The sequence below is a fragment of the Ranitomeya variabilis genome, chromosome 6 (assembly GCF_051348905.1).
Source record: "Ranitomeya variabilis isolate aRanVar5 chromosome 6, aRanVar5.hap1, whole genome shotgun sequence".
Lineage (NCBI taxonomy): Eukaryota > Metazoa > Chordata > Amphibia > Anura > Dendrobatidae > Ranitomeya > Ranitomeya variabilis.
The window spans coordinates 69,983,011-70,002,252 of NC_135237.1; the positions used below are offsets into that span (position 1 = coordinate 69,983,011).

Genomic DNA, 19,242 nt, shown 5'->3' on the forward strand with positions numbered 1-19,242 from the left:
TCCATTTTCTTTCCGGGGAGAGGAACATTCGTGCCGACGCTCTCTCCCGCTCCATAGTGTCATCTGAGGAGGAGGAGGAGGAGCCTTGGCTTATTGTCCCTTCTGAGAGCCTGAGAACTGTGGCTCCGGTTTCACTAGAGTCCGTGCCCCCGGGCAAGACTTTCGTACCAGCGAATTTACGACCGGAGGTTCTCTCTTGGGCTCACTCATCCAGAGTGGGTGGACATTTTGGGACCAAGAGGACATCTGAGCTTTTGACGAGGACGTACTGATGGCCGCATATGGCCCGTGACATCGGGGACTATATTCAGGAGTGTGTCTCCTGCGCCCAGAATCGGTCTCCTCGGCAATGGCCTGCTGGGTTACTTTACCCCATGCAGGTGGCAGACAGGCCCTGGGAGATGGTCGGGATGGACTTCATGGTGGGCTTACCCAAGTCTCGTAGCTGCACCGTTATCTGGGTAGTCACCGATCATTTTTCTAAGATGGTGCATTTGGTGCCGCTTCCACGGTTACCTTCTGCACGGGCATTGGCGGCGTTGTTCATAAAACATATTTTCCACTTACATGGAATGCCTGATAAAATTGTCAGCGACCGGGGTCCCCAGTTTGCATCTCGGTTTTGGAGAGAGCTCTGCTGTTTACTCAGCATAGAGCTGAATCTCTCCTTTGCATATCTGTTGTGAATTAGACTTTTTGGCTCCCTCTTGTGGTTACTAGTGATATGACTCTGGGATTGTCTTTCCTCAGTTTGGCACCCACCTGGGTCGTTAGTCCAGGGGAGTTGCTATATAAGCTTCCTGGATCCTTAGTCCAGTGCCTGGCATCGTTGTAATCAGATCCTTTCTGTTTGCTCCTGTCTGCTGGTCCGGGTTCGTGGTGTAAAATTAAGCTAAGTCCTGCTTCTTTGTTTTTTGGTTATTTGCTTGCTCTCATTTTTGTCCAGCTTGTACTATATGTGATTCCTGACCTTGCTGGAAGCTCTAGGGGGCTGGTGTTCTCCCCCCGGGCCGTTAGACGGTTCGGGGGTTCTTGAATATCCAGCGTGGATATTTTGATAGGGTTTTTGCTGACCATATAAGTCATCTTACTATATTCTGCTATTAGCTAGTGGGCCTCTCTTTGCTAAATACCTAGCTCATTCTTACGTTTGTCTTTTCCTCTTACCTCACCATTATTATTTGTTGGGGGCTTGTATCCAACTTTTGGGGTCTTTTCTCTGGAGGCAAGAAAGGTCTTTCTTTTCCCTTCTAGGGTTAGTTAGTTCTCCGGCTGGCGCGAGACGTCTAGAACCAACGTAGGCACGTTCCCCGGCTGCTGCTATTTGTGGTGCTAGGATTAGATATATGGTCAGCTCAGTTACCACTGCCCTATGAGCTGTTTTTTTGTGTTTGCAGACTTAGTAATTATTTCTGAGACCCTCTGCCATTGGGGTCATAACAGTATGCCAGGCCAACATTGAATGTTTAATGCATTGCTGAAGTGGGATTATAAGAAGGATATTCTGAGTTTTTTTTTTTTTTTTTCCTCTCTTCCGCCCCTTTACCTCTGAGTGGCTTGTGCTTGCTGCAGACATGAATGTCCAGACCTTGATTACAAGTGTAGACCAGCTTGCTGCTCGTGTGCAGGGCATACAAGATTTTGTTACCAGTAGTCCAATGTCTGAACCTAAAATACCTATTCCTGAACTGTTTTCTGGAGACCGATTTAAGTTTAGGAATTTCAGGAATAATTGTAAATTGTTTCTATCTCTGAGACCCCGTTCATCTGGAGATTCAGCTCAGCAAGTTAAAATTGTTATCTCTTTTTTGTGGCCAAGAAGGATGGATCTTTGAGACCTTGTATTGACTATCGGCTTCTGAATAAAATCACTGTTAAATTTCAGTATCCTTTGCCTCTGTTGTCGGACTTGTTTGCCCGGATTAAAGGTGCCAAGTGGTTCACCAAGATAGATCTTCGTGGTGCGTACAACCTTGTGCGCATTAAACAAGGAGATGAATGGAAGACAGCATTTAATACGCCCGAAGGTCATTTTGAGTACTTGGTGATGCCTTTTGGGCTCTCTAATGCTCCCTCAGTGTTTCAGTCCTTTATGCATGATATTTTCCGGAAGTATCTGGATTGATTTATGATTGTTTATCTGGATGATATTCTGGTTTTCTCTGAAGATTGGGACTCACATGTAGAGCAGGTCAGGATGGTGTTTCAGGTTTTGCGTGAGAATGCTTTGTTTGTTAAGGGCTCAAAGTGTCTCTTTGGAGTACAGAAGGTTCCCTTTTTGGGGTTTATTTTTTCCCCTTCTGCTGTGGAGATGGACCCAGTCAAGGTCCGAGCTATTTATGATTGGACTCAACCCACGTCAGTTAAGAGTCTTCAGAAGTTCTTGGGTTTTGCTAACTTCTACCGTCGTTTTATCGCTAATTTTTCTAGCGTTGTTAAACCTTTGACGGATATGACCAAGAAAGGTTCTGATGTTGCTAACTGGGCTCCTGCAGCCGTGGAGGCGTTCCAAGAGTTGAAGCGCCGGTTTACTTCGGCACCTGTTTTGTGCCAGCCTGATGTCTCACTTCCCTTTCAGGTCGAAGTGGATGCTTCTGAGATTGGGGCAGGGGCCGTTTTGTCGCAGAGAGGCCCTGGTTGCTCGGTAATGAGACCATGTGCTTTCTTCTCTAGGAAGTTTTCGCCTGCTGAGCGGAATTATGATGTTGGCAATCGGGAGTTGCTGGCCATGAAGTGGGCATTTGAGGAGTGGCATCATTGGCTCGAGGGTGCTAAGCATCGTGTGGTGGTCTTGACTGATCACAAAAATTTGATGTATCTCGAGTCTGCTAAACGCCTGAATCCTAGACAGGCCTGCTGGTCATTGTTTTTCTCCCGTTTTGACTTTGTGGTCTCGTATTTACCAGGTTCAAAGAATGTGAAGGCTGATGCTCTTTCAAGGAGCTTTGTGCCTGACTCTCCTGGAGTCGCAGAACCAGTTGGTATTCTTAAAGAGGGAGTTATCTTGTCGGCTATTTCTCCTGATTTGCGACGTGTGTTGCAGAGATTTCAGGCTGGTAGACCTGACTCTTGTCCACCTGACAGACTGTTTGTTCCTGATAAGTGGACCAGCAGAGTCATTTCCGAGGTTCATTCCTCGGTGTTGGCAGGGCATCCGGGAATTTTTGGCACCAGAGATCTGGTGGCTAGGTCCTTTTGGTGGCCTTCCTTGTCACGGGATGTGCGGTCATTTGTGCAGTCCTGTGGGACTTGTGCTCGAGCTAAGCCTTGCTGTTCTCGTGCCAGCGGGTTGCTCTTGCCCTTGCCTGTCCCGAAGAGGCCTTGGACACACATTTCCATGGATTTCATTTCAGATCTCCCGGTGTCTCAGGGCATGTCTGTCATCTGGGTGGTGTGTGATCGCTTTTCTAAAATGGTCCATTTGGTGCCTTTGCCTAAGCTGCCTTCCTCTTCCGATCTGGTTCCTGTGTTCTTTCAGAATGTGGTTCGTTTACATGGCATTCCTGAGAATATTGTGTCTGACAGAGGATCCCAGTTTGTTTCCAGGTTCTGGCGATCCTTTTGTGCTAGGATGGGCATTGATTTGTCGTTTTCGTCTGCCTTTCATCCTCAGACTAATGGACAAACGGAGCGAACTAATCAGACTCTGGAGGCTTATTTGAGGTGTTTTGTTTCGGCAGATCAGGATGATTGGGTGACCTTCTTGCCGTTGGCTGAGTTTGCCCTTAATAATCGGGCTAGTTCCGCTACTTTGGTTTCGCCATTTTTCTGCAACTCTGGTTTCCACCCTCGTTTTTCCTCGGGACATGTGGAGCCTTCTGACTGTCCTGGGGTAGATTCTGTGGTGGATAGGTTGCAGCAGATCTGGAATCATGTGGTGGACAACTTAAAGTTGTCACAGGAGAAGGCTCAGCGTTTTGCCAACCGCCGCCGCGGTGTGGGTCCCCGACTTCGTGTTGGGGATTTGGTATGGCTATCTTCTCGATTTGTTCCGATGAAGGTCTCCTCTCCTAAATTTAAGCCTCGCTTCATCGGTCCTTACAAGATATTGGAAATCCTTAATCCTGTGTCCTTTCGCTTGGATCTTCCGGTGTCGTTTGCCATTCACAACGTGTTCCATAGGTCTTTGTTGCGGCGGTACATTGTACCTGTGGTTCCTTCTGTTTAGCCTCCTGCTCCGGTGTTGGTTGAGGGCGAGTTGGAGTACGTGGTGGAGAAGATCTTGGATTCTCGTCTCTCCAGACGGAGGCTTCAGTATCTGGTCAAGTGGAAGGGCTATGGTCAGGAGGATAATTCCTGGGTGGTTGCCTCTGATGTGCATGCGGCCGATTTAGTTCGTGCCTTTCACGCTGCTCATCCTGATCGCCCTGGTGGTCTTGGTGAGGGTTCGGTGACCCCTCCTTAAGGGGGGGGTACTGTTGTGAATTAGACTTTTTGGCTCCCTCTTGTGGTTACTAGTGATATGACTCTGGGATTGTCTTTCCTCAGTTTGGCACCCACCTGGGTCGTTAGTCCAGGGGAGTTGCTATATAAGCTTCCTGGATCCTTAGTCCAGTGCCTGGCATCGTTGTAATCAGATCCTTTCTGTTTGCTCCTGTCTGCTGGTCCGGGTTCGTGGTGTAAAATTAAGCTAAGTCCTGCTTCTTTGTTTTTTTGTTATTTGCTTGCTCTCATTTTTGTCCAGCTTGTACTATATGTGATTCCTGACCTTGCTGGAAGCTCTAGGGGGCTGGTGTTCTCCCCCCGGGCCGTTAGACGGTTCGGGGGTTCTTGAATATCCAGCGTGGATATTTTGATAGGGTTTTTGCTGACCATATAAGTCATCTTACTATATTCTGCTATTAGCTAGTGGGCCTCTCTTTGCTAAATACCTAGCTCATTCTTACGTTTGTCTTTTCCTCTTACCTCACCGTTATTATTTGTTGGGGGCTTGTATCCAACTTTTGGGGTCTTTTCTCTGGAGGCAAGAAAGGTCTTTCTTTTCCCTTCTAGGGTTAGTTAGTTCTCTGGCTGGCGCGAGACATCTAGAACCAACGTAGGCACGTTCCCCAGCTGCTGCTATTTGTGGTGCTAGGATTAGATATATGGTCAGCTCAGTTACCACTGCCCTATGAGCTGGTTTTTTGTGTTTGCAGACTTAGTAATTATTTCTGAGACCCTCTGCCATTGGGGTCATAACACATATCATCCCGAGGCGAATGGGTTGGTAGAGAGAACCAACCAGACTCTGGTGACATACTTGCGACATTTTGTCTCTGCTAGGCAGGATGACTGGGCATCTTTGCTACCTTGGGCGGAATTTGCCTTGAACAACGCCATAGCCGATTCCACTGTTCAGACTCCTTTTCTCCTTAATTACGGCCAGCATCCGCGTGTCCCTGTGCCCATGCCCGTGTCATCCACAGATTCTAGGGTGGCAGACTGGGCGGTGAAGGCACATGACATCTGGGACCGCACACAGGATGCCATCTGGGCCTCCAAGGAGAGAATGAGGGTTTCGGCTGATACACACCTGTGCCCCGCTCCGACCTTTGCTTCTGGCGACTTAGTGTGGCTCTCCGCCCGTAACATCAGGCTGCGAGTTGAGTCCACTAAGTTTGCGCCTCGCTACATTGGCCCGTTCAAAGTTCTGGAACAGGTCAACCCTGTGGTCTACCGTTTGGCTATTCCTCCACGCCTTGGTATCACCGATACTTTTCACGTTTCCCTCTTAAAGCACGTTCATTTGTCCCGGTTTTCTGAGTCATCTGCCGGGACATCGGGTTCATCCACGGATGAGTTTGAGGTTAATGCTATCGTGGGGTGAAAGGTGGTACGTGGCAAAAAATTTTATCTGGTGGACTGGAAGGGTCACGGTCCAGAGGATAGAACCTGGGAGCCTGTGGAGCACATTCGGGCTCCGCTGCTCATTGCAGCTTTTGAGCGTAGCGAGACTCAAGGAGGGGGGGTAATGTTAGGAGTCAAGTTTCCTCTGCTGCACAGGGGGAATCTCGATCCGTGTCTGTTGCGGTCTCCCATTCTGCATCGGCTGCAGTGGAGCCTGCTCAGCGGAGATGTCGGTCCCAGCGTCTCACTATGACTGATACTGTGCAAAGGGTTACTGCTGCCTCTCCAGGCCCTGCTATTGTACCCTGCACTGATCTGCGGCGAGCAGGCTTTTCTGGGACTAAGTCCTGCTTTGCACACACTGAGCATGCCCAGGGTAAGATCTCTCAGTGGAGATCAAGGGTCACATGCTCAGGTACTGGAGCCAAATCTATTGGTCCTTCTAGGAAGGTCCTGTAGGTGCGCAGGCTCTGTAGCGGCCTCTCATTGGTCCTTCTAGGAAGGTCCTGTACGTGCTGCAACTATTTAAGGCTCGCATGGCCGCACAGCCATGTGCTAGTATCTTCCTAAGTTATGTGCTTTGCGCCAGTGTGGTCATGTGTTTGTATGTGTTCAGGGACCCGGCTGAAATAAGCCCCTAGAATGCTGGCACCTCCGGCGAGGAGATTGTGTTTGTGTGTATTCAGGGACCTGGCTGAAATAAGCCCCTAGAACGCTGGCACCTCCGGCGAGGAGTGTTGTGTGCATGCATGACCTCTGACTGCTCTCATTTGGGTAGTTAGCCTGTGCCTCTGTGAAAGTCTAACAGGGCACAGAGCTTTGCTTTCTCGGTCGCTCTGTGAAGCTAACAGAGCTGGTTCTCACCGCCATATAGTGCCGCCAATTACTTAGCAGCAGGTTCTTTTCTGCACGGTGGATCCCGGGTTGCGAACGCACCAATCCCATCTAATAAATATATTCTGTGTGTTCCGCCAACCCTAACACATATTACTGGCAAATTTGCCCAGCGACAGAATTTGAAAAAAGGGAAAAACAGGTGCAGCAAAAGTGCAACACCTCTAAGCAAGACTAAGATGAAAAAATATATATTTTTCTATGTTCATACAAGTCAGACTAAAGTGACAGTGCGATGATAGATCCAATACATATATCAATAAAGTGACAGTGCAAAAATGGATAAAAAAACATCCAGTGTGGACATGTCAGCATAAATATAGTATAGCCTCCGGTGAGTATTTTTTTAAATATATACAATAGCTGAACATCAGACCACAGTCAATAATTACAACAAGTAAATCCTCTTACCCATGACTATAGAGGGTGCCACACGCTCCACCCATGAGGATATTCCTCTCCGGAACTGATTAAGAATTGTGTACAGTGAGTATATCTGTCATTAGAATCTACTAAGAAGTGTGGACAGAGAGGATATCTATCCTAATATCTGACAAGGGCTATCTGGCTGAGACTTTTTGGGTGACTGAACAGGTGGTATATTGATATAGTGGCAACGTAACCTATATAGGACAGCAATATTCCCCACAAAGTGACTACTGCACACCCACACTAGGCGTATTGATGGGGCAAGCATTGTGAGCCCCATACATTGCTCTTGCTTGCTCATTAGGTAGCCATTGTGTGAAATATATTTTGCCTGGCAGCTATCATGACCAAATCACACATTCGCTCGGCTCAGTTGATTGCTGCGTTGACATCCATGAGAGCCTCTGCCAGATGATTCTCATTTCTCACCAACCATTAGAATTCGGTGATTGAATTTCCAACCACCCAAACCTTATGTCCCCCAACATAATCTATCTATGGACAGCCAGGAGGTCCTCAAACACATTTCATGGTTGGACAACCATCTAAAATGGCCAATATTTATTGAATGTGTATGGAGGTCTTTTAGCTTATCCCAATGTGTGGATAGGAGTTCCAGAGGTAGTTGGAATCCTGACCCCGCTTTACATGTTTGTGGAAATCGGCAACATCTGCTCTGCACTCAGGTGACCCTCTTATAAAAATACTCATAGTAGCAGCAGTAGGTTTCTGAAATTCAAAACTACCAATACTGTGTATGATACAATAATTCCAGTTTTTGCTATGATGTCCCATTATTATTTGCTACTTTTAAGGTATTATGTGCCACCATTTTCCCGATATGAGTTGTATCCTTATATGGCTGTATGTATTTACTACATAGAAGGCTCTGTCAGTAACTTCATGGTGTTTGTATAACCATAAACTGATTTTTGCTTTAAGGTTTGTGACGATAAAACCGTTATCCAGCCTGCGAAATTAGGCCAAGAATAGTATGCCAACTCCCTTATTATTTTTTGCTATTCCACTGTAATATTTCATGGCTTTGATCACGGCTGTACCCATCTATATAGGACAAACACATGGATATAATTAAATTTACATAACGTAAATAATAAATTATGAATATAGCAAATTAATTATGAATACAAGTAAAATAAAATGTGTGCTCCTTTGTGACAATTGACACTGTAGTCTATGCCCGGTCTGTGCATAAATTAAGGTCTGAAGGCCTTCCAATAAACAAAAAAATATATATAATTTTCAAGACCTGGATATAAAATATCATCTACATATTTCAATTCAGTAGAGTGTAACTTTTATCATCGGGGGGAATATGGTGACTTTTATATACACAAAAAGATAGTGAAGATTCTCTATCTATATCAGATGGAAGAATTGAGTTCAATAAACCTTCTGTAATGTCATTTGAAAAGCATTATCCATGGCAAAAAGTACAACATATCATTTCAGCCGCCAAATACAATGGTGTGTTTCACACTTTAAAGTGGAACTGTATAAATACAAGAGGATTTGAGGCTTTGGAAAAAAAAACCTCGCAAAGCAATTGTTCCGGTCTGTAGAATCAGAAAGTAAACTTTGCTGCTACAGCGAGTGTAATTCCCAGCGCATAGCGGCCATCAAGGTATCAAACACGGAGAGATTACAGGAGGCAAAATGTTTTTCTTGATAGATCAACAGGCAAAAAACACAAGCCAATGCTGTACTGCATACACAAGTACAACACTCGATGCCTGTAGGGAGCCATAGAAAATGTCAGACTTGCCTAATGTAATGTAACAAAGGTAATGCAAGTATTGATTTCCATGGACCATTGCACAGAATATTTGGCAGTCCTCATTGACAAATATGCTTGGTTCCCAGTGGAAGATATAATCAAAGCCTCTTCCTTTAATCAAGTTTTTGAATCGAGTTTCATCTTCCAAAGTTTCACCCTTTTCACATGATGAGTTCCATAACAATATCAGACAGCAAAACCCAGGATGACCTTATAATCAGAGTACGTGAACGCTGGAAACCTTCACAATGAAGGACGGTAGAATGATCACCTCTACATATTTGTGACCTTGAACCATGAAGTTCAGCTTCATATTTCACCCTTTACTTTGCAAACGCTGCAGAATTTGCACAACCCTTTGGCCTCATTCAGACATTTGTTTCTTTTTATGCACGTGAAAAACATTTTTTTGACTTTTTTTATCCTTGTGATGGATCTGATATTCATCCATTTTTGGTCTTAGTGTCCATTTTTCCATCAGTGTTTGATCTGTTTTTCTCATATGCAAAAAAAAATCAAATTTCCAAACTTCTCCTACTAATAAAGTTGGAGCTAAATGAAAATTTGGCAGCAACTTGTGTCACATAGCTTAAGATTGCTCTGTGAAACTGCTATATGGGGCCACATAGCAACCACTATAGTATTGCAAGAAGCAGGTGTAAGGAGGCTCTGTCAGTGGTCAATTGGCAACTATAAAATGTCTATCATGAACAGGCTTGGCACAAGCTACTCCATTTCCCAAAGCCCTGGGGTTGCCCTGGTCTTCACCTTTTAACCACTATACAGGGATCAGGACTTACACAGGAGTCCCTGAGCAAGGACCACAGAGTCAGCTGCTGTATGGTAAGGCAAGCTGGTAAGAAAGACAGTCAGGTAGCCAGGTCAAAACAAAGAGTGCATAAAAGATACAAAATCTTCAGGCAGGAGAAACATCAGAAAACAAGCAGAGACCAAAGCAGGAAAGCACAAACAGGAGCAGAAAACATAGACCAAAACCAGGGAAGCATATAACTTTATATGGCAGCTTCCAGCAGTAAGCTGGAAGCCTAAGTAGGGTTTGGTTCTTTACACTATCAGACTGAACAGTACTGTAGATCCCAACCACCATAATCTTGGTGGCTGGATAGAGCCTGCTCCATCCAGAGCTTCTTGTTCCGACATCTGATCTATCAACAGAGCCGCCAACAGAATGAATATGGTGGAGCCTGGTAACAGAAGCAGATGTCAGAAGAGCAGACTCTGGTGGAGTTGCAAAAGCAGGTCGCAAAAAAAGATGGATTTTTTTTGCAACTTGCCTGTCATGGTCATGGTACATTAAAGGCTACAATAAAATCCCATTCACTTACATTACGCTGCAAAGTTTCAGCAGCACATAGTGATCTTTGGCCACATAACCCGTGTCAAAGTTGCCATCTAGCCCCAGGTTGAAATGATAAAAAGAGCAGCACTCAGCATCCTTGTACTGTCCATTTATTATCACAAATCAATTGATTAAAATGGGCAAGTTTGATCAGTGACTTGAATCAAAATCGGACGTGTCACTGTGTTTTTTTGAAGGCACTTGGTGGTTTGCAACAAAACCATAGACACGCGAACAGCCCCACACAGAGTACATGAGGATTGTGTTCTATCTGTGAAAAACTTTGATAGAACAGCCCATGAAATAGACCATCTGAATGAGGCCTTACAGGTGGAGATTTCATACAGTCATATCAGGGGAGTACTGATGTTATGGGCAATACAGCAGTGCTTGTGCACCCATGGGCAGATTGAATCCTGAGAATACTCTACTTTCCATTGTTTCATACACATTGGCTATACTCCTGTTTGTATGTCAATCTGCGCCATTTTGCTCTCATCAGAAATATAGAAATGCTTCTCTATGATAGTACGGACAAAAGCTGCATTCACATATCCGTGTGACACATCCGAATGCTTTCGGGTTTTTTATTCAACAGCACATGGACCCATAGGGTAGAATAAATGTATTCACATATCTGTTAAAACCCAAAGCTGTAATCTATGGGACACAGAGCATGTCCTATTTGGATGCGATTTTGCGTTTATGACCATTAAAGTCTGTGGGGATCGGTATAAAACGTATGGATCACGGAAGACACTTTGTATTTCAGTTTTTCACCTCAGTTTAATCCATTTTTAACTGATCCATTGCTAAGAGTCAATGGATTAAAAAAATTGAGACAGTCAACCCTCTTCAGTGAAAAAGAAATGGATGAGAAAAAAAAACGAATGCAACTAAAAAGACACCAGACAAAAATATTGGTCCATTTCTCTTGGATGGTAACACGCACACATATGTGAGAATGCAGCCTTAGGTTAGGTTCTCATAAAAGTATAAAAATTGTCCAATTTTCAGCCAGAAAAATGAAATATTTTTCATCTGTGTTGTCATCCATATGACATTCACTTTTTTTTTTACATCAGCAGTGAATAGCATTTACTAGACCAAAACCAGTCTCTTCTGTTAATAATGGCAATTTGTCCATAAAAATCTGATGTGTATGGAATCTGATTTTTTTTGTGCACCCACATGCTTAAATAGGTGCTTTTGATCCAAAATATGGAAGAAACTAGTGGAATTTTTTTTAAAAAAATATTTGAGCTGTGCAAAAAATAAATCATCTGAACAGCCAATGAAATAACATTCATGGTAGTGGTGTCAGCTTTTTCCACGGACTAAAAATTTGGTTGTGTGAATGTAGACTTTCTTGTACAAGACAAAACCTAAGATAGAAGTAAAATGAACATATGCCCTGCAGTATGAAAGTAAGTAACAAGCAATAGTACATATATTCCAGCTCATTTTTTGTGTACCCACAGAATTCTTCGGCTTTGTTTTAGGTTCTTGCATTCAGTGCGTGCAAGGGAGTAGCCTTCCTTTCTTTGAGCTGGGTATTACATTTATATAGCTTCCCATGGATGTGTGTTCATAGTTGGACCCCGGTTCTGCTTGGCTCCTATTCACATTTATGTCATTTGACATTTTGTAAGGTTTTAAAGTGAACCTGCATGCAGGATTTTTCTAAGTAAACAACAGACACTGTCAGGTTGGCACTGTAACACTGATTAAAATGATACCTTGGTTGATGAAATCCATTTTGTGTGCAAGCACTGGCGCAAGTGATAGATGCTACTGAGCAAGCGCCTCTGGCAAAGCCATTTTGTTGGAGGAAAAAAAATCGGCTGCAGCAAAATGGCAGCGGTGCTTGCGCAGTAGCATCTATCAGCAAGCAATAGTATATGCAGAAAGTAAAATAGGAGGCAGGTCAGTGAAGGATCAATAACCTGTCATAAGCCCATTAGGATGAATATGTGAGCAGAGCATCACATAAAGCCCTGCCCACAGCCCCAACCACAGCCCCGCCCCAAAGCACGAGAATCTCATTGACTGAAATCTGCATATACAGATTAAACAACAACCGTAAGACGGATTTCATCAACCCAGGTATCATTATAATCAGTATAACTGCACCAACTTGTCAGTGTCTTTAGTTTACTTAGCAAAGTTAAGTTAGAACTGTCTTGATGTGACGGGATGGCTTTTACGCTTTTTTGATCAAAGCAATGTTATCTAATTACCCTATGTTATTTTCATGCATTGTCCCTATTTATTTAACAACACCAGGGTTTATGTTCATTTTGTTTGTATCTCAGGTTTTGTCTGTTTATTGGCCAATGAGAACATGTTCCCACACATTGCATGTATACCAACCTATACTCTAGTTCATTTCTTTCGGTTTTACTTGTACAATATTTGCCCAGAGATAATTAGGTTTTTTCAGCCATATTGACATAAGCTGATTAACTTTTACAATTTTTTCACCCTTTGTTCCCACAAACCCCCTTTTTCGGCTCACTTAGTGGCATCTGGGTAAAACATTGCAATCTAAAAACCCAGTTTTGCTTATGATCCAGTCTTGAGGTCTGCTCCTGTTCATAGTGTAAGGTTAGTGGAAACCCACAGCTTTACAGCATTCGACAGGAGCTGCAAATGTAGTCTTTTAATCATAAAGTTGAAGAGCAGCTCAGTTCTCTGTTCAAACAGTGTCAGGGCTTTGAAGTTCTGGACCAGACATCAGATACAGTGCACGGAGCGGATGTGGAGTTGGGAAGTCTAACATTCCTCACCAGACACAAAACATATAATAAAGTCCAGTGTTTATGCAGTAACAAAGCAACAATACGAGACTTTGATAAATGAGCGGAAAATCTTTTTTTTATATTCTATTTGGACACGTTGTCAACTTACAAGCAGTTCTATGTCGAATGTGCAGCTAGTAACAAAGGCATGAATCGAGAAGATCACAGCAGATCTACTGCTCTAAGATTCTGCTCCTTTAATTATGGGGATTTTATAATATCCGCTGTTTTTGAAGTGCACATCTAGAGTCTTCAGCAGGTTTTTTTTTAAAAGGAAATTATTCCCTCCCATGAAATCAAATATTAATGACCTGGAAATAGAAATCCCTGAGAGAGAAACTTGTGTCAAGTCTTTTAACATCTTAAAACCACACTCATTTTCTAATTAAAGGCATTTACCGGCGTTATGTGAATGCTGCATAATCACTGTACAAGTTAGGCAACTTTGTTGAAAAGAACTTGACATTTGCCATAAAAACTGTTCAACAGCTGCAGCTAAAATTCAAAATTTTCTGGCCCCTCTCTCCCTTCCGACAATTTCCCCTGAAGACTGCAACGCTCTTACGGCTAAAATTACACTTAAAGAACTGGAAGATATTTTAAAAACTACCCCTAGCGGGAAAGCACCTGGCCCAGACGGTTTCCCGGTGGGCTATTATAAAAAATTTTCTGATATTCTTCTCCCCCACCTAGTAAATCTCTTTAATTCCTTTTTAGAAGGGAAGCTCCCACCTCGCCAGGCACTAGAGGCTTACATTGCCATCATACCAAAGGAGGAGAAAGATGACAGCCTGTGTAGCAATTATCGCCCTATATCATTGCTCAACACCGATTTGAAACTGTGGGCTAAGGTGTTGGCTTCAAGGATCAACGGTGTCTTGAGTAGAATCATTCGCCCTGACCAGGTGGGCTTCGTGAAGGGCTGTGAAGGCAAAGACAACTCCACTAAAATCCTCCATGCCATTTCTTATGCAAAGAGGACTAAGACCCCGCTAACCATTCTGTCAACAGATGCTGAGAAAGCATTTGACAGAATTGGTTGGCGATATATGGTCTGTACATTACAAAAATTTGCCTTCCCACCAGCTTTTATAGATGCTGTAGTGTCCCTTTATGTGGATCCATTTGCTAAAGTTGGGGTGAATGGTATTTTTTCTGATCCCTTTAACATAACCAACGGCACCAGGCAGGGCTGTCCTCTTTCACCCACCCTATTTATCATGGTCATAGAAACCCTGATGGAAAAGATAAGACAAGACAATGAGATTAAGGGCCTTAGGATGGGAAAGTTGGAGGTCAAAGTAGCTGCTTTTGCTGATGACCTTTTAATCTTGACCTCCAACCCTAAAACATCTTTTCCGAAGTTAATGTCTCTGTTTGCTGATTTTGGTGAGATCTCTAACTTCAAAATAAACGCGAATAAATCTGAAGCGTTAAATGTCTCGGCAAGGATTTCAGACATCCTGGAGTTGAAAGAAAACACCCCCTTTCATAAATGTGTTTTTTTTTTAACTTGGTGTAAATGCTGTTTTTCTCCTTTTTTTAGTTTCTGCTCACCTCGGCTCTTGAAATATGGATCTTTCTTCCTTATATCTTACTATCCAACTGGGAGTGGTCCTCAATAGTGATGAGCAAGTGTACTCCTTGCTCGGGTGATCTCTGAGTATTTGTTAGTGTTCGGAGATTAAGTTTTCTTCGCCGCAGCTGAATGATTTACAGCTACTAGTCTGATTGATTACATGTGGGGATCCCCTAGCAACCAGGCAACCCCCACATGTACTCAGCCTGGCTAGTAGCTGTAAATCATTCAGCTGCAGCGATGAAAACTTAATCTCCGAACACTAACAAATACTCGGAGATCACCCGAGCGTGCTCAGGAAAACCCGAGCAACGAGTATACTCGCTCATCACTAGTCCTCAACTATTCTTCTTAAGGAACACTTCCCCTTGGCTAACAAGACTTAATATAAATAGATAAAAGGAAATGATTCAGCTCACCCTTATTATGGTATTCTCACAGACCATGAGAAATTTAGTCCAAGCATGGAAACATCTCTGCTTGACACCAGGTACTTGTGCACGAAAGCAAAGGTATCCAGCTCAGGAAATAAAATCAAAAGTCTTTATTTGGACAAGTTAAAAATAAGCTGCTTGACAAACCGGTGCATACCGGAGGAAGGGATGTCTTGAGTAACTGGACGTGTTTCTTCTCAACTGAGGACTAAGAACACTATACGTGTTCGAAACGCGTCCAGTTACTCAAGACATCCCTTCCTCCGGTATTCACCGGCTTGTCAAGCAGCTTATTTTTAACTTGTCCAAATAAAGACTTTAGATTTTTTTTCCTGAGCTGGATACCTTCATTTTAGTGCAGAACTAAATATAAATACAGCGAAGAGAGGGTCATATCTCAGAGAGGAACCTGAACAAAAGAAAAATTCGGAATGAATATGGCAGGCACCACATGTGATGAAAGTCACATAAATTGTACTTACAAACATTTTCTTCTCTATCAGTAATGTTGACTCGTTCTTCTCCACATTTAGCTTCACCACATTGCCTTGCTGGGTTCTAAATAATAGTTCTTTACCTGGAAAGCAGATCAGAGTTGAGTTAGCAAGAAAACAAAATATATACGTTTTTTGTACTAATACTTATAATATGCAGATCAAATCTAGACAAATCATGTGCTATTAATATAATTGAATACTTAAAAATGAAGTTCATTGAGAACAATGGTAGAAATATGGATATATGGATAGGTGCACATAGTGTCTGTGCATTAAGTTTACAGTATGGGAGCTGTTCCTGATATATAGTCTAACATTGTCATAGGCCTCCATTCACGACACAGAGGCCAGAAATATGTTCCTTCAGTCTCTATCTGGTTGTTATGTGCACTTACCATTAATGTTGAGCATTCTGATACTGCAAGTATCGGGTATCAGCCGATACTTGCGGTATCGGAATTCCGATACCGAGTTCCGATATTTTTGTGATATCGGAAATCGGAATCGGAAGTTCCCAGTGTATGGTTCCCAGGGTCTGGTGAAGAGGAGACTCTCCTTCAGGCCCTGGGATCCATATTCATGTAAAAAATAAAGAATTAAAATAAAAAATATGGATATACTCACGTCCGGCGGCCCCTGGACCTTACCGCTGTTAACCGGCAGCCTCCGTTCCTAAGAATGAGGAGTTTAGGACCTGCGATGACGTCGCGGCTTGTGATTGGTCGCGTGAGCGGTCACATGAGCGGTCATGCGACCAATCACAAGCCGCGACGTCAGCCGCGACGTCATCTAAGGTCCTAAACTCCTCATTCTTAGGGTCGGAGGCTGCCGGTTAACAGCGGTAAGGTCCAGGGGCCGCCGGACGGGTGAGTATATCCTTATTTTTTATTTTAATTCTTTATTTTTTACATGAATATGGATCCTGGGGCCTGAAGGAGAGTTTCCTCTCCTTCAGACCCTGGGAACCATCCAGGATACCTTCCGATACTTGAGTCCCATTGACTTGTATTGGTATCGGGTATCGGTATCGGCGATATCCGATATTTTTCGGGTATCGGCCGATACTATCCGATACCGATACTATCAAGTATCGGAAGGTATCGCTCAACACTACTTACCATCTGTTAAGATTTAGGACTCACCGCACACTCTTAAGTAGCATGAAGTATAGTGAGAATTTATTGTATACACAATCTGGGAGCGGAACAGAATATACAGCTTATGCGATCTTTTTACAACGTTTCGGCTCAACCAGAGCCTTTATCACGTGATCGCTTATTTCAGTATACACAGTATTTAGGTAGAGGAAGGTTCTAATGAAAATCCTACACTAATGGGATGTAAATGTCCACCTGAAGCAGCCAAAAATCTGGATTTGCAGTGTCCTGGGTAGTAAGCGGCGCTCCCGCGCCCTGCTGTGACCGACGCCGTATATTGCTGTATATTCTGTTCCGCTCCCAGATTGTGTATACAATAAATTCTCACTATACTTTATGCTACTTAAAAGTGTGAGGTGAATCCTAAATCTTACCATAGTTGAGACCTTTGGTCTATTACACCAGCACCTCGCCAAGGGCTGAGTGCACACCATTACATTTCCTTGATACTTACCATCTGTTAAACTATAGAAAAGCACAGCAGACTGCACTTTCCTATTCAGAGGAAAAGAAAGGAAACATATACTTAGCGTTATACGTTTCTTTACAATGGTGCCCAATAGTGGACTGGTGCCTTTGTATCAATCATGACACTGATCATTCTCAGGTGCATACCTCTTGACCATGTGTGTCTGAAAATGGCTAAAATTGTGCTGTGTACCTAGGTTTACTCTTTAGACACAAGTGATTGAACATTGTGTATTGCCTATTGGAGGTTTAAAAGGTTGGTCTGATACCTAAAATATAGTTTCTAAATATCTAGCTTTACACCCTAAAAACCTTGGCAATTTGCTTTAGTACACAATACCTTACACTTCTCCTTATCCTATTAATCTTTAAATGTGTTTTTTTACTTCACTTCCTGTAATGTTTCATTTGAGAGAAGACTCAAACAGGACACTAGAGACTGGAGCTGCACTCACTTCCCTGCAGTGACTATCACCCCTTCTGGAACAGATCATTACAGGTGGCAGCTGCTTACTACAGTTTCTTACATTGCCACCCTCTGAAGATGTCCTAGATCCATGGTGATAGAAGCTGCGGGAGATGTGAGTGCAGCACTGGCACTCCGCTTCTATCTCTGTTGACGAAACAAGTCATCATCAAGGGACAGAGACTGAAGTAGTGAGTGACACCAACATTGCCCCACAGCTTCTAGCACAGCCCCTAAATGAATTGTCCTCAGGGGCGGTGCTAGAAGCTGTGGTACCATCGAAGGGGCTTTACTGGAATAGACAGGGGATTCAAAGCAAGTAATGCCTATTTATTTTTAACATTCCCTCATCTTTGGATAGTTAAAAAAAAATCCAAGAACACTCTTCTTATGATTAATACATAAATTTTGCTCTGTGAAAGCATTGAGACTATTTTTATTGGTCCACTTTTTCCTTCAGAATTTCCAAACATAATGCTATTTTTCTTATAGTATGAGTATTCTCATTATATATGATGACCTGAGCTTGGATATTTGCAATTGTAGGCCACACTCAGTATTTGGTCAGTGTTTTACATCACTATGTGTAAGCCAAAACTAGGAGTGGAACAATCAGAAGAAAAGTATAATAGAAACACGTCACCACTTCTGCATTTTCATCCACACCTGGTTTTGGCTTACAAATACTGACAAATACTGAACGTGTCCAAGCAGGTAAACCTTTTAAAAAAAATGATATGTGATTGAAAAAAAAAGTACTAGCATATTTTTCTAAAGACAGCGCCTCATTTGCCCAGGTCTGTAGCTGCAGCTTGGTCTCCTGAAGTGAAAAATATGCAGCTGCAATGTCTTCCAATTGTCTAGTCTCTTTATCGTAATACTATACATATTAAGCAAAAAATGTAAATATTAAGTTCCAAATTAATGTATATAGAAGATCTTTCCTCGAAAGCCTATTTTGAACTTTTATCAAGGCCATGTTTATATCTCAGAGATGTCTTTTTAGGGTTTCCTACAGAGTTGAGTCCAAATAATCCTTTTTTTTAATGACTATACAGACATAAGTACTTCTTTTTGGTCAAATATAAGTGCGCTCCCCACAGGTTCCATTTATTGACATGGTAATGTTAGAAACATTTTAGAACCGCTATGACATATTGATATATTGATGTGAACATCCTGGAGCGTTTCATATAAACGTATGAAAAAAAAAGCAGAGGAAGCTACGTGTTTGGCATTTAATAAGCTCTATACTTAGTTGCTTTGCTTCATGGACTGTTGTCATTTATGGAATACAATCAATTGTATTCTTAGTTGGCGACTACTAAGTATTTTTCTATCTGTTGTTTTTATCGACAAATCATTGCTTGTAAGACGCTCACAATATATCACATCATGTAAGCATGTACAGACGGCATGTGAACAGCACTTGTTTTTAGCCTAAGAATGAATAGATTCGGTTCACGCTTTCGCAATGAACTGTTTCGAGGCTATAATGAAATATACGCTTTAGGCAACTTTTATTTCACAGTT

The 19,242-nt window shown here is 42.8% G+C and overlaps 1 protein-coding gene across 3 annotated transcripts in view; it reads right to left on the reverse strand.

Annotated features, from left to right (window-relative positions):
* Positions 1-19,242, reverse strand: part of DPP6 (dipeptidyl peptidase like 6) — a 1,889,424-nt gene that overhangs the window by 446,737 nt on the left and 1,423,445 nt on the right. For all 3 annotated transcript variants that reach the window (XM_077268631.1, XM_077268628.1, XM_077268630.1), the window contains exon 4: positions 15,604-15,698. In XM_077268631.1, the coding sequence (XP_077124746.1) occupies positions 15,604-15,698 (95 nt within the window). The remainder of the gene's footprint in view (positions 1-15,603; positions 15,699-19,242) is intronic.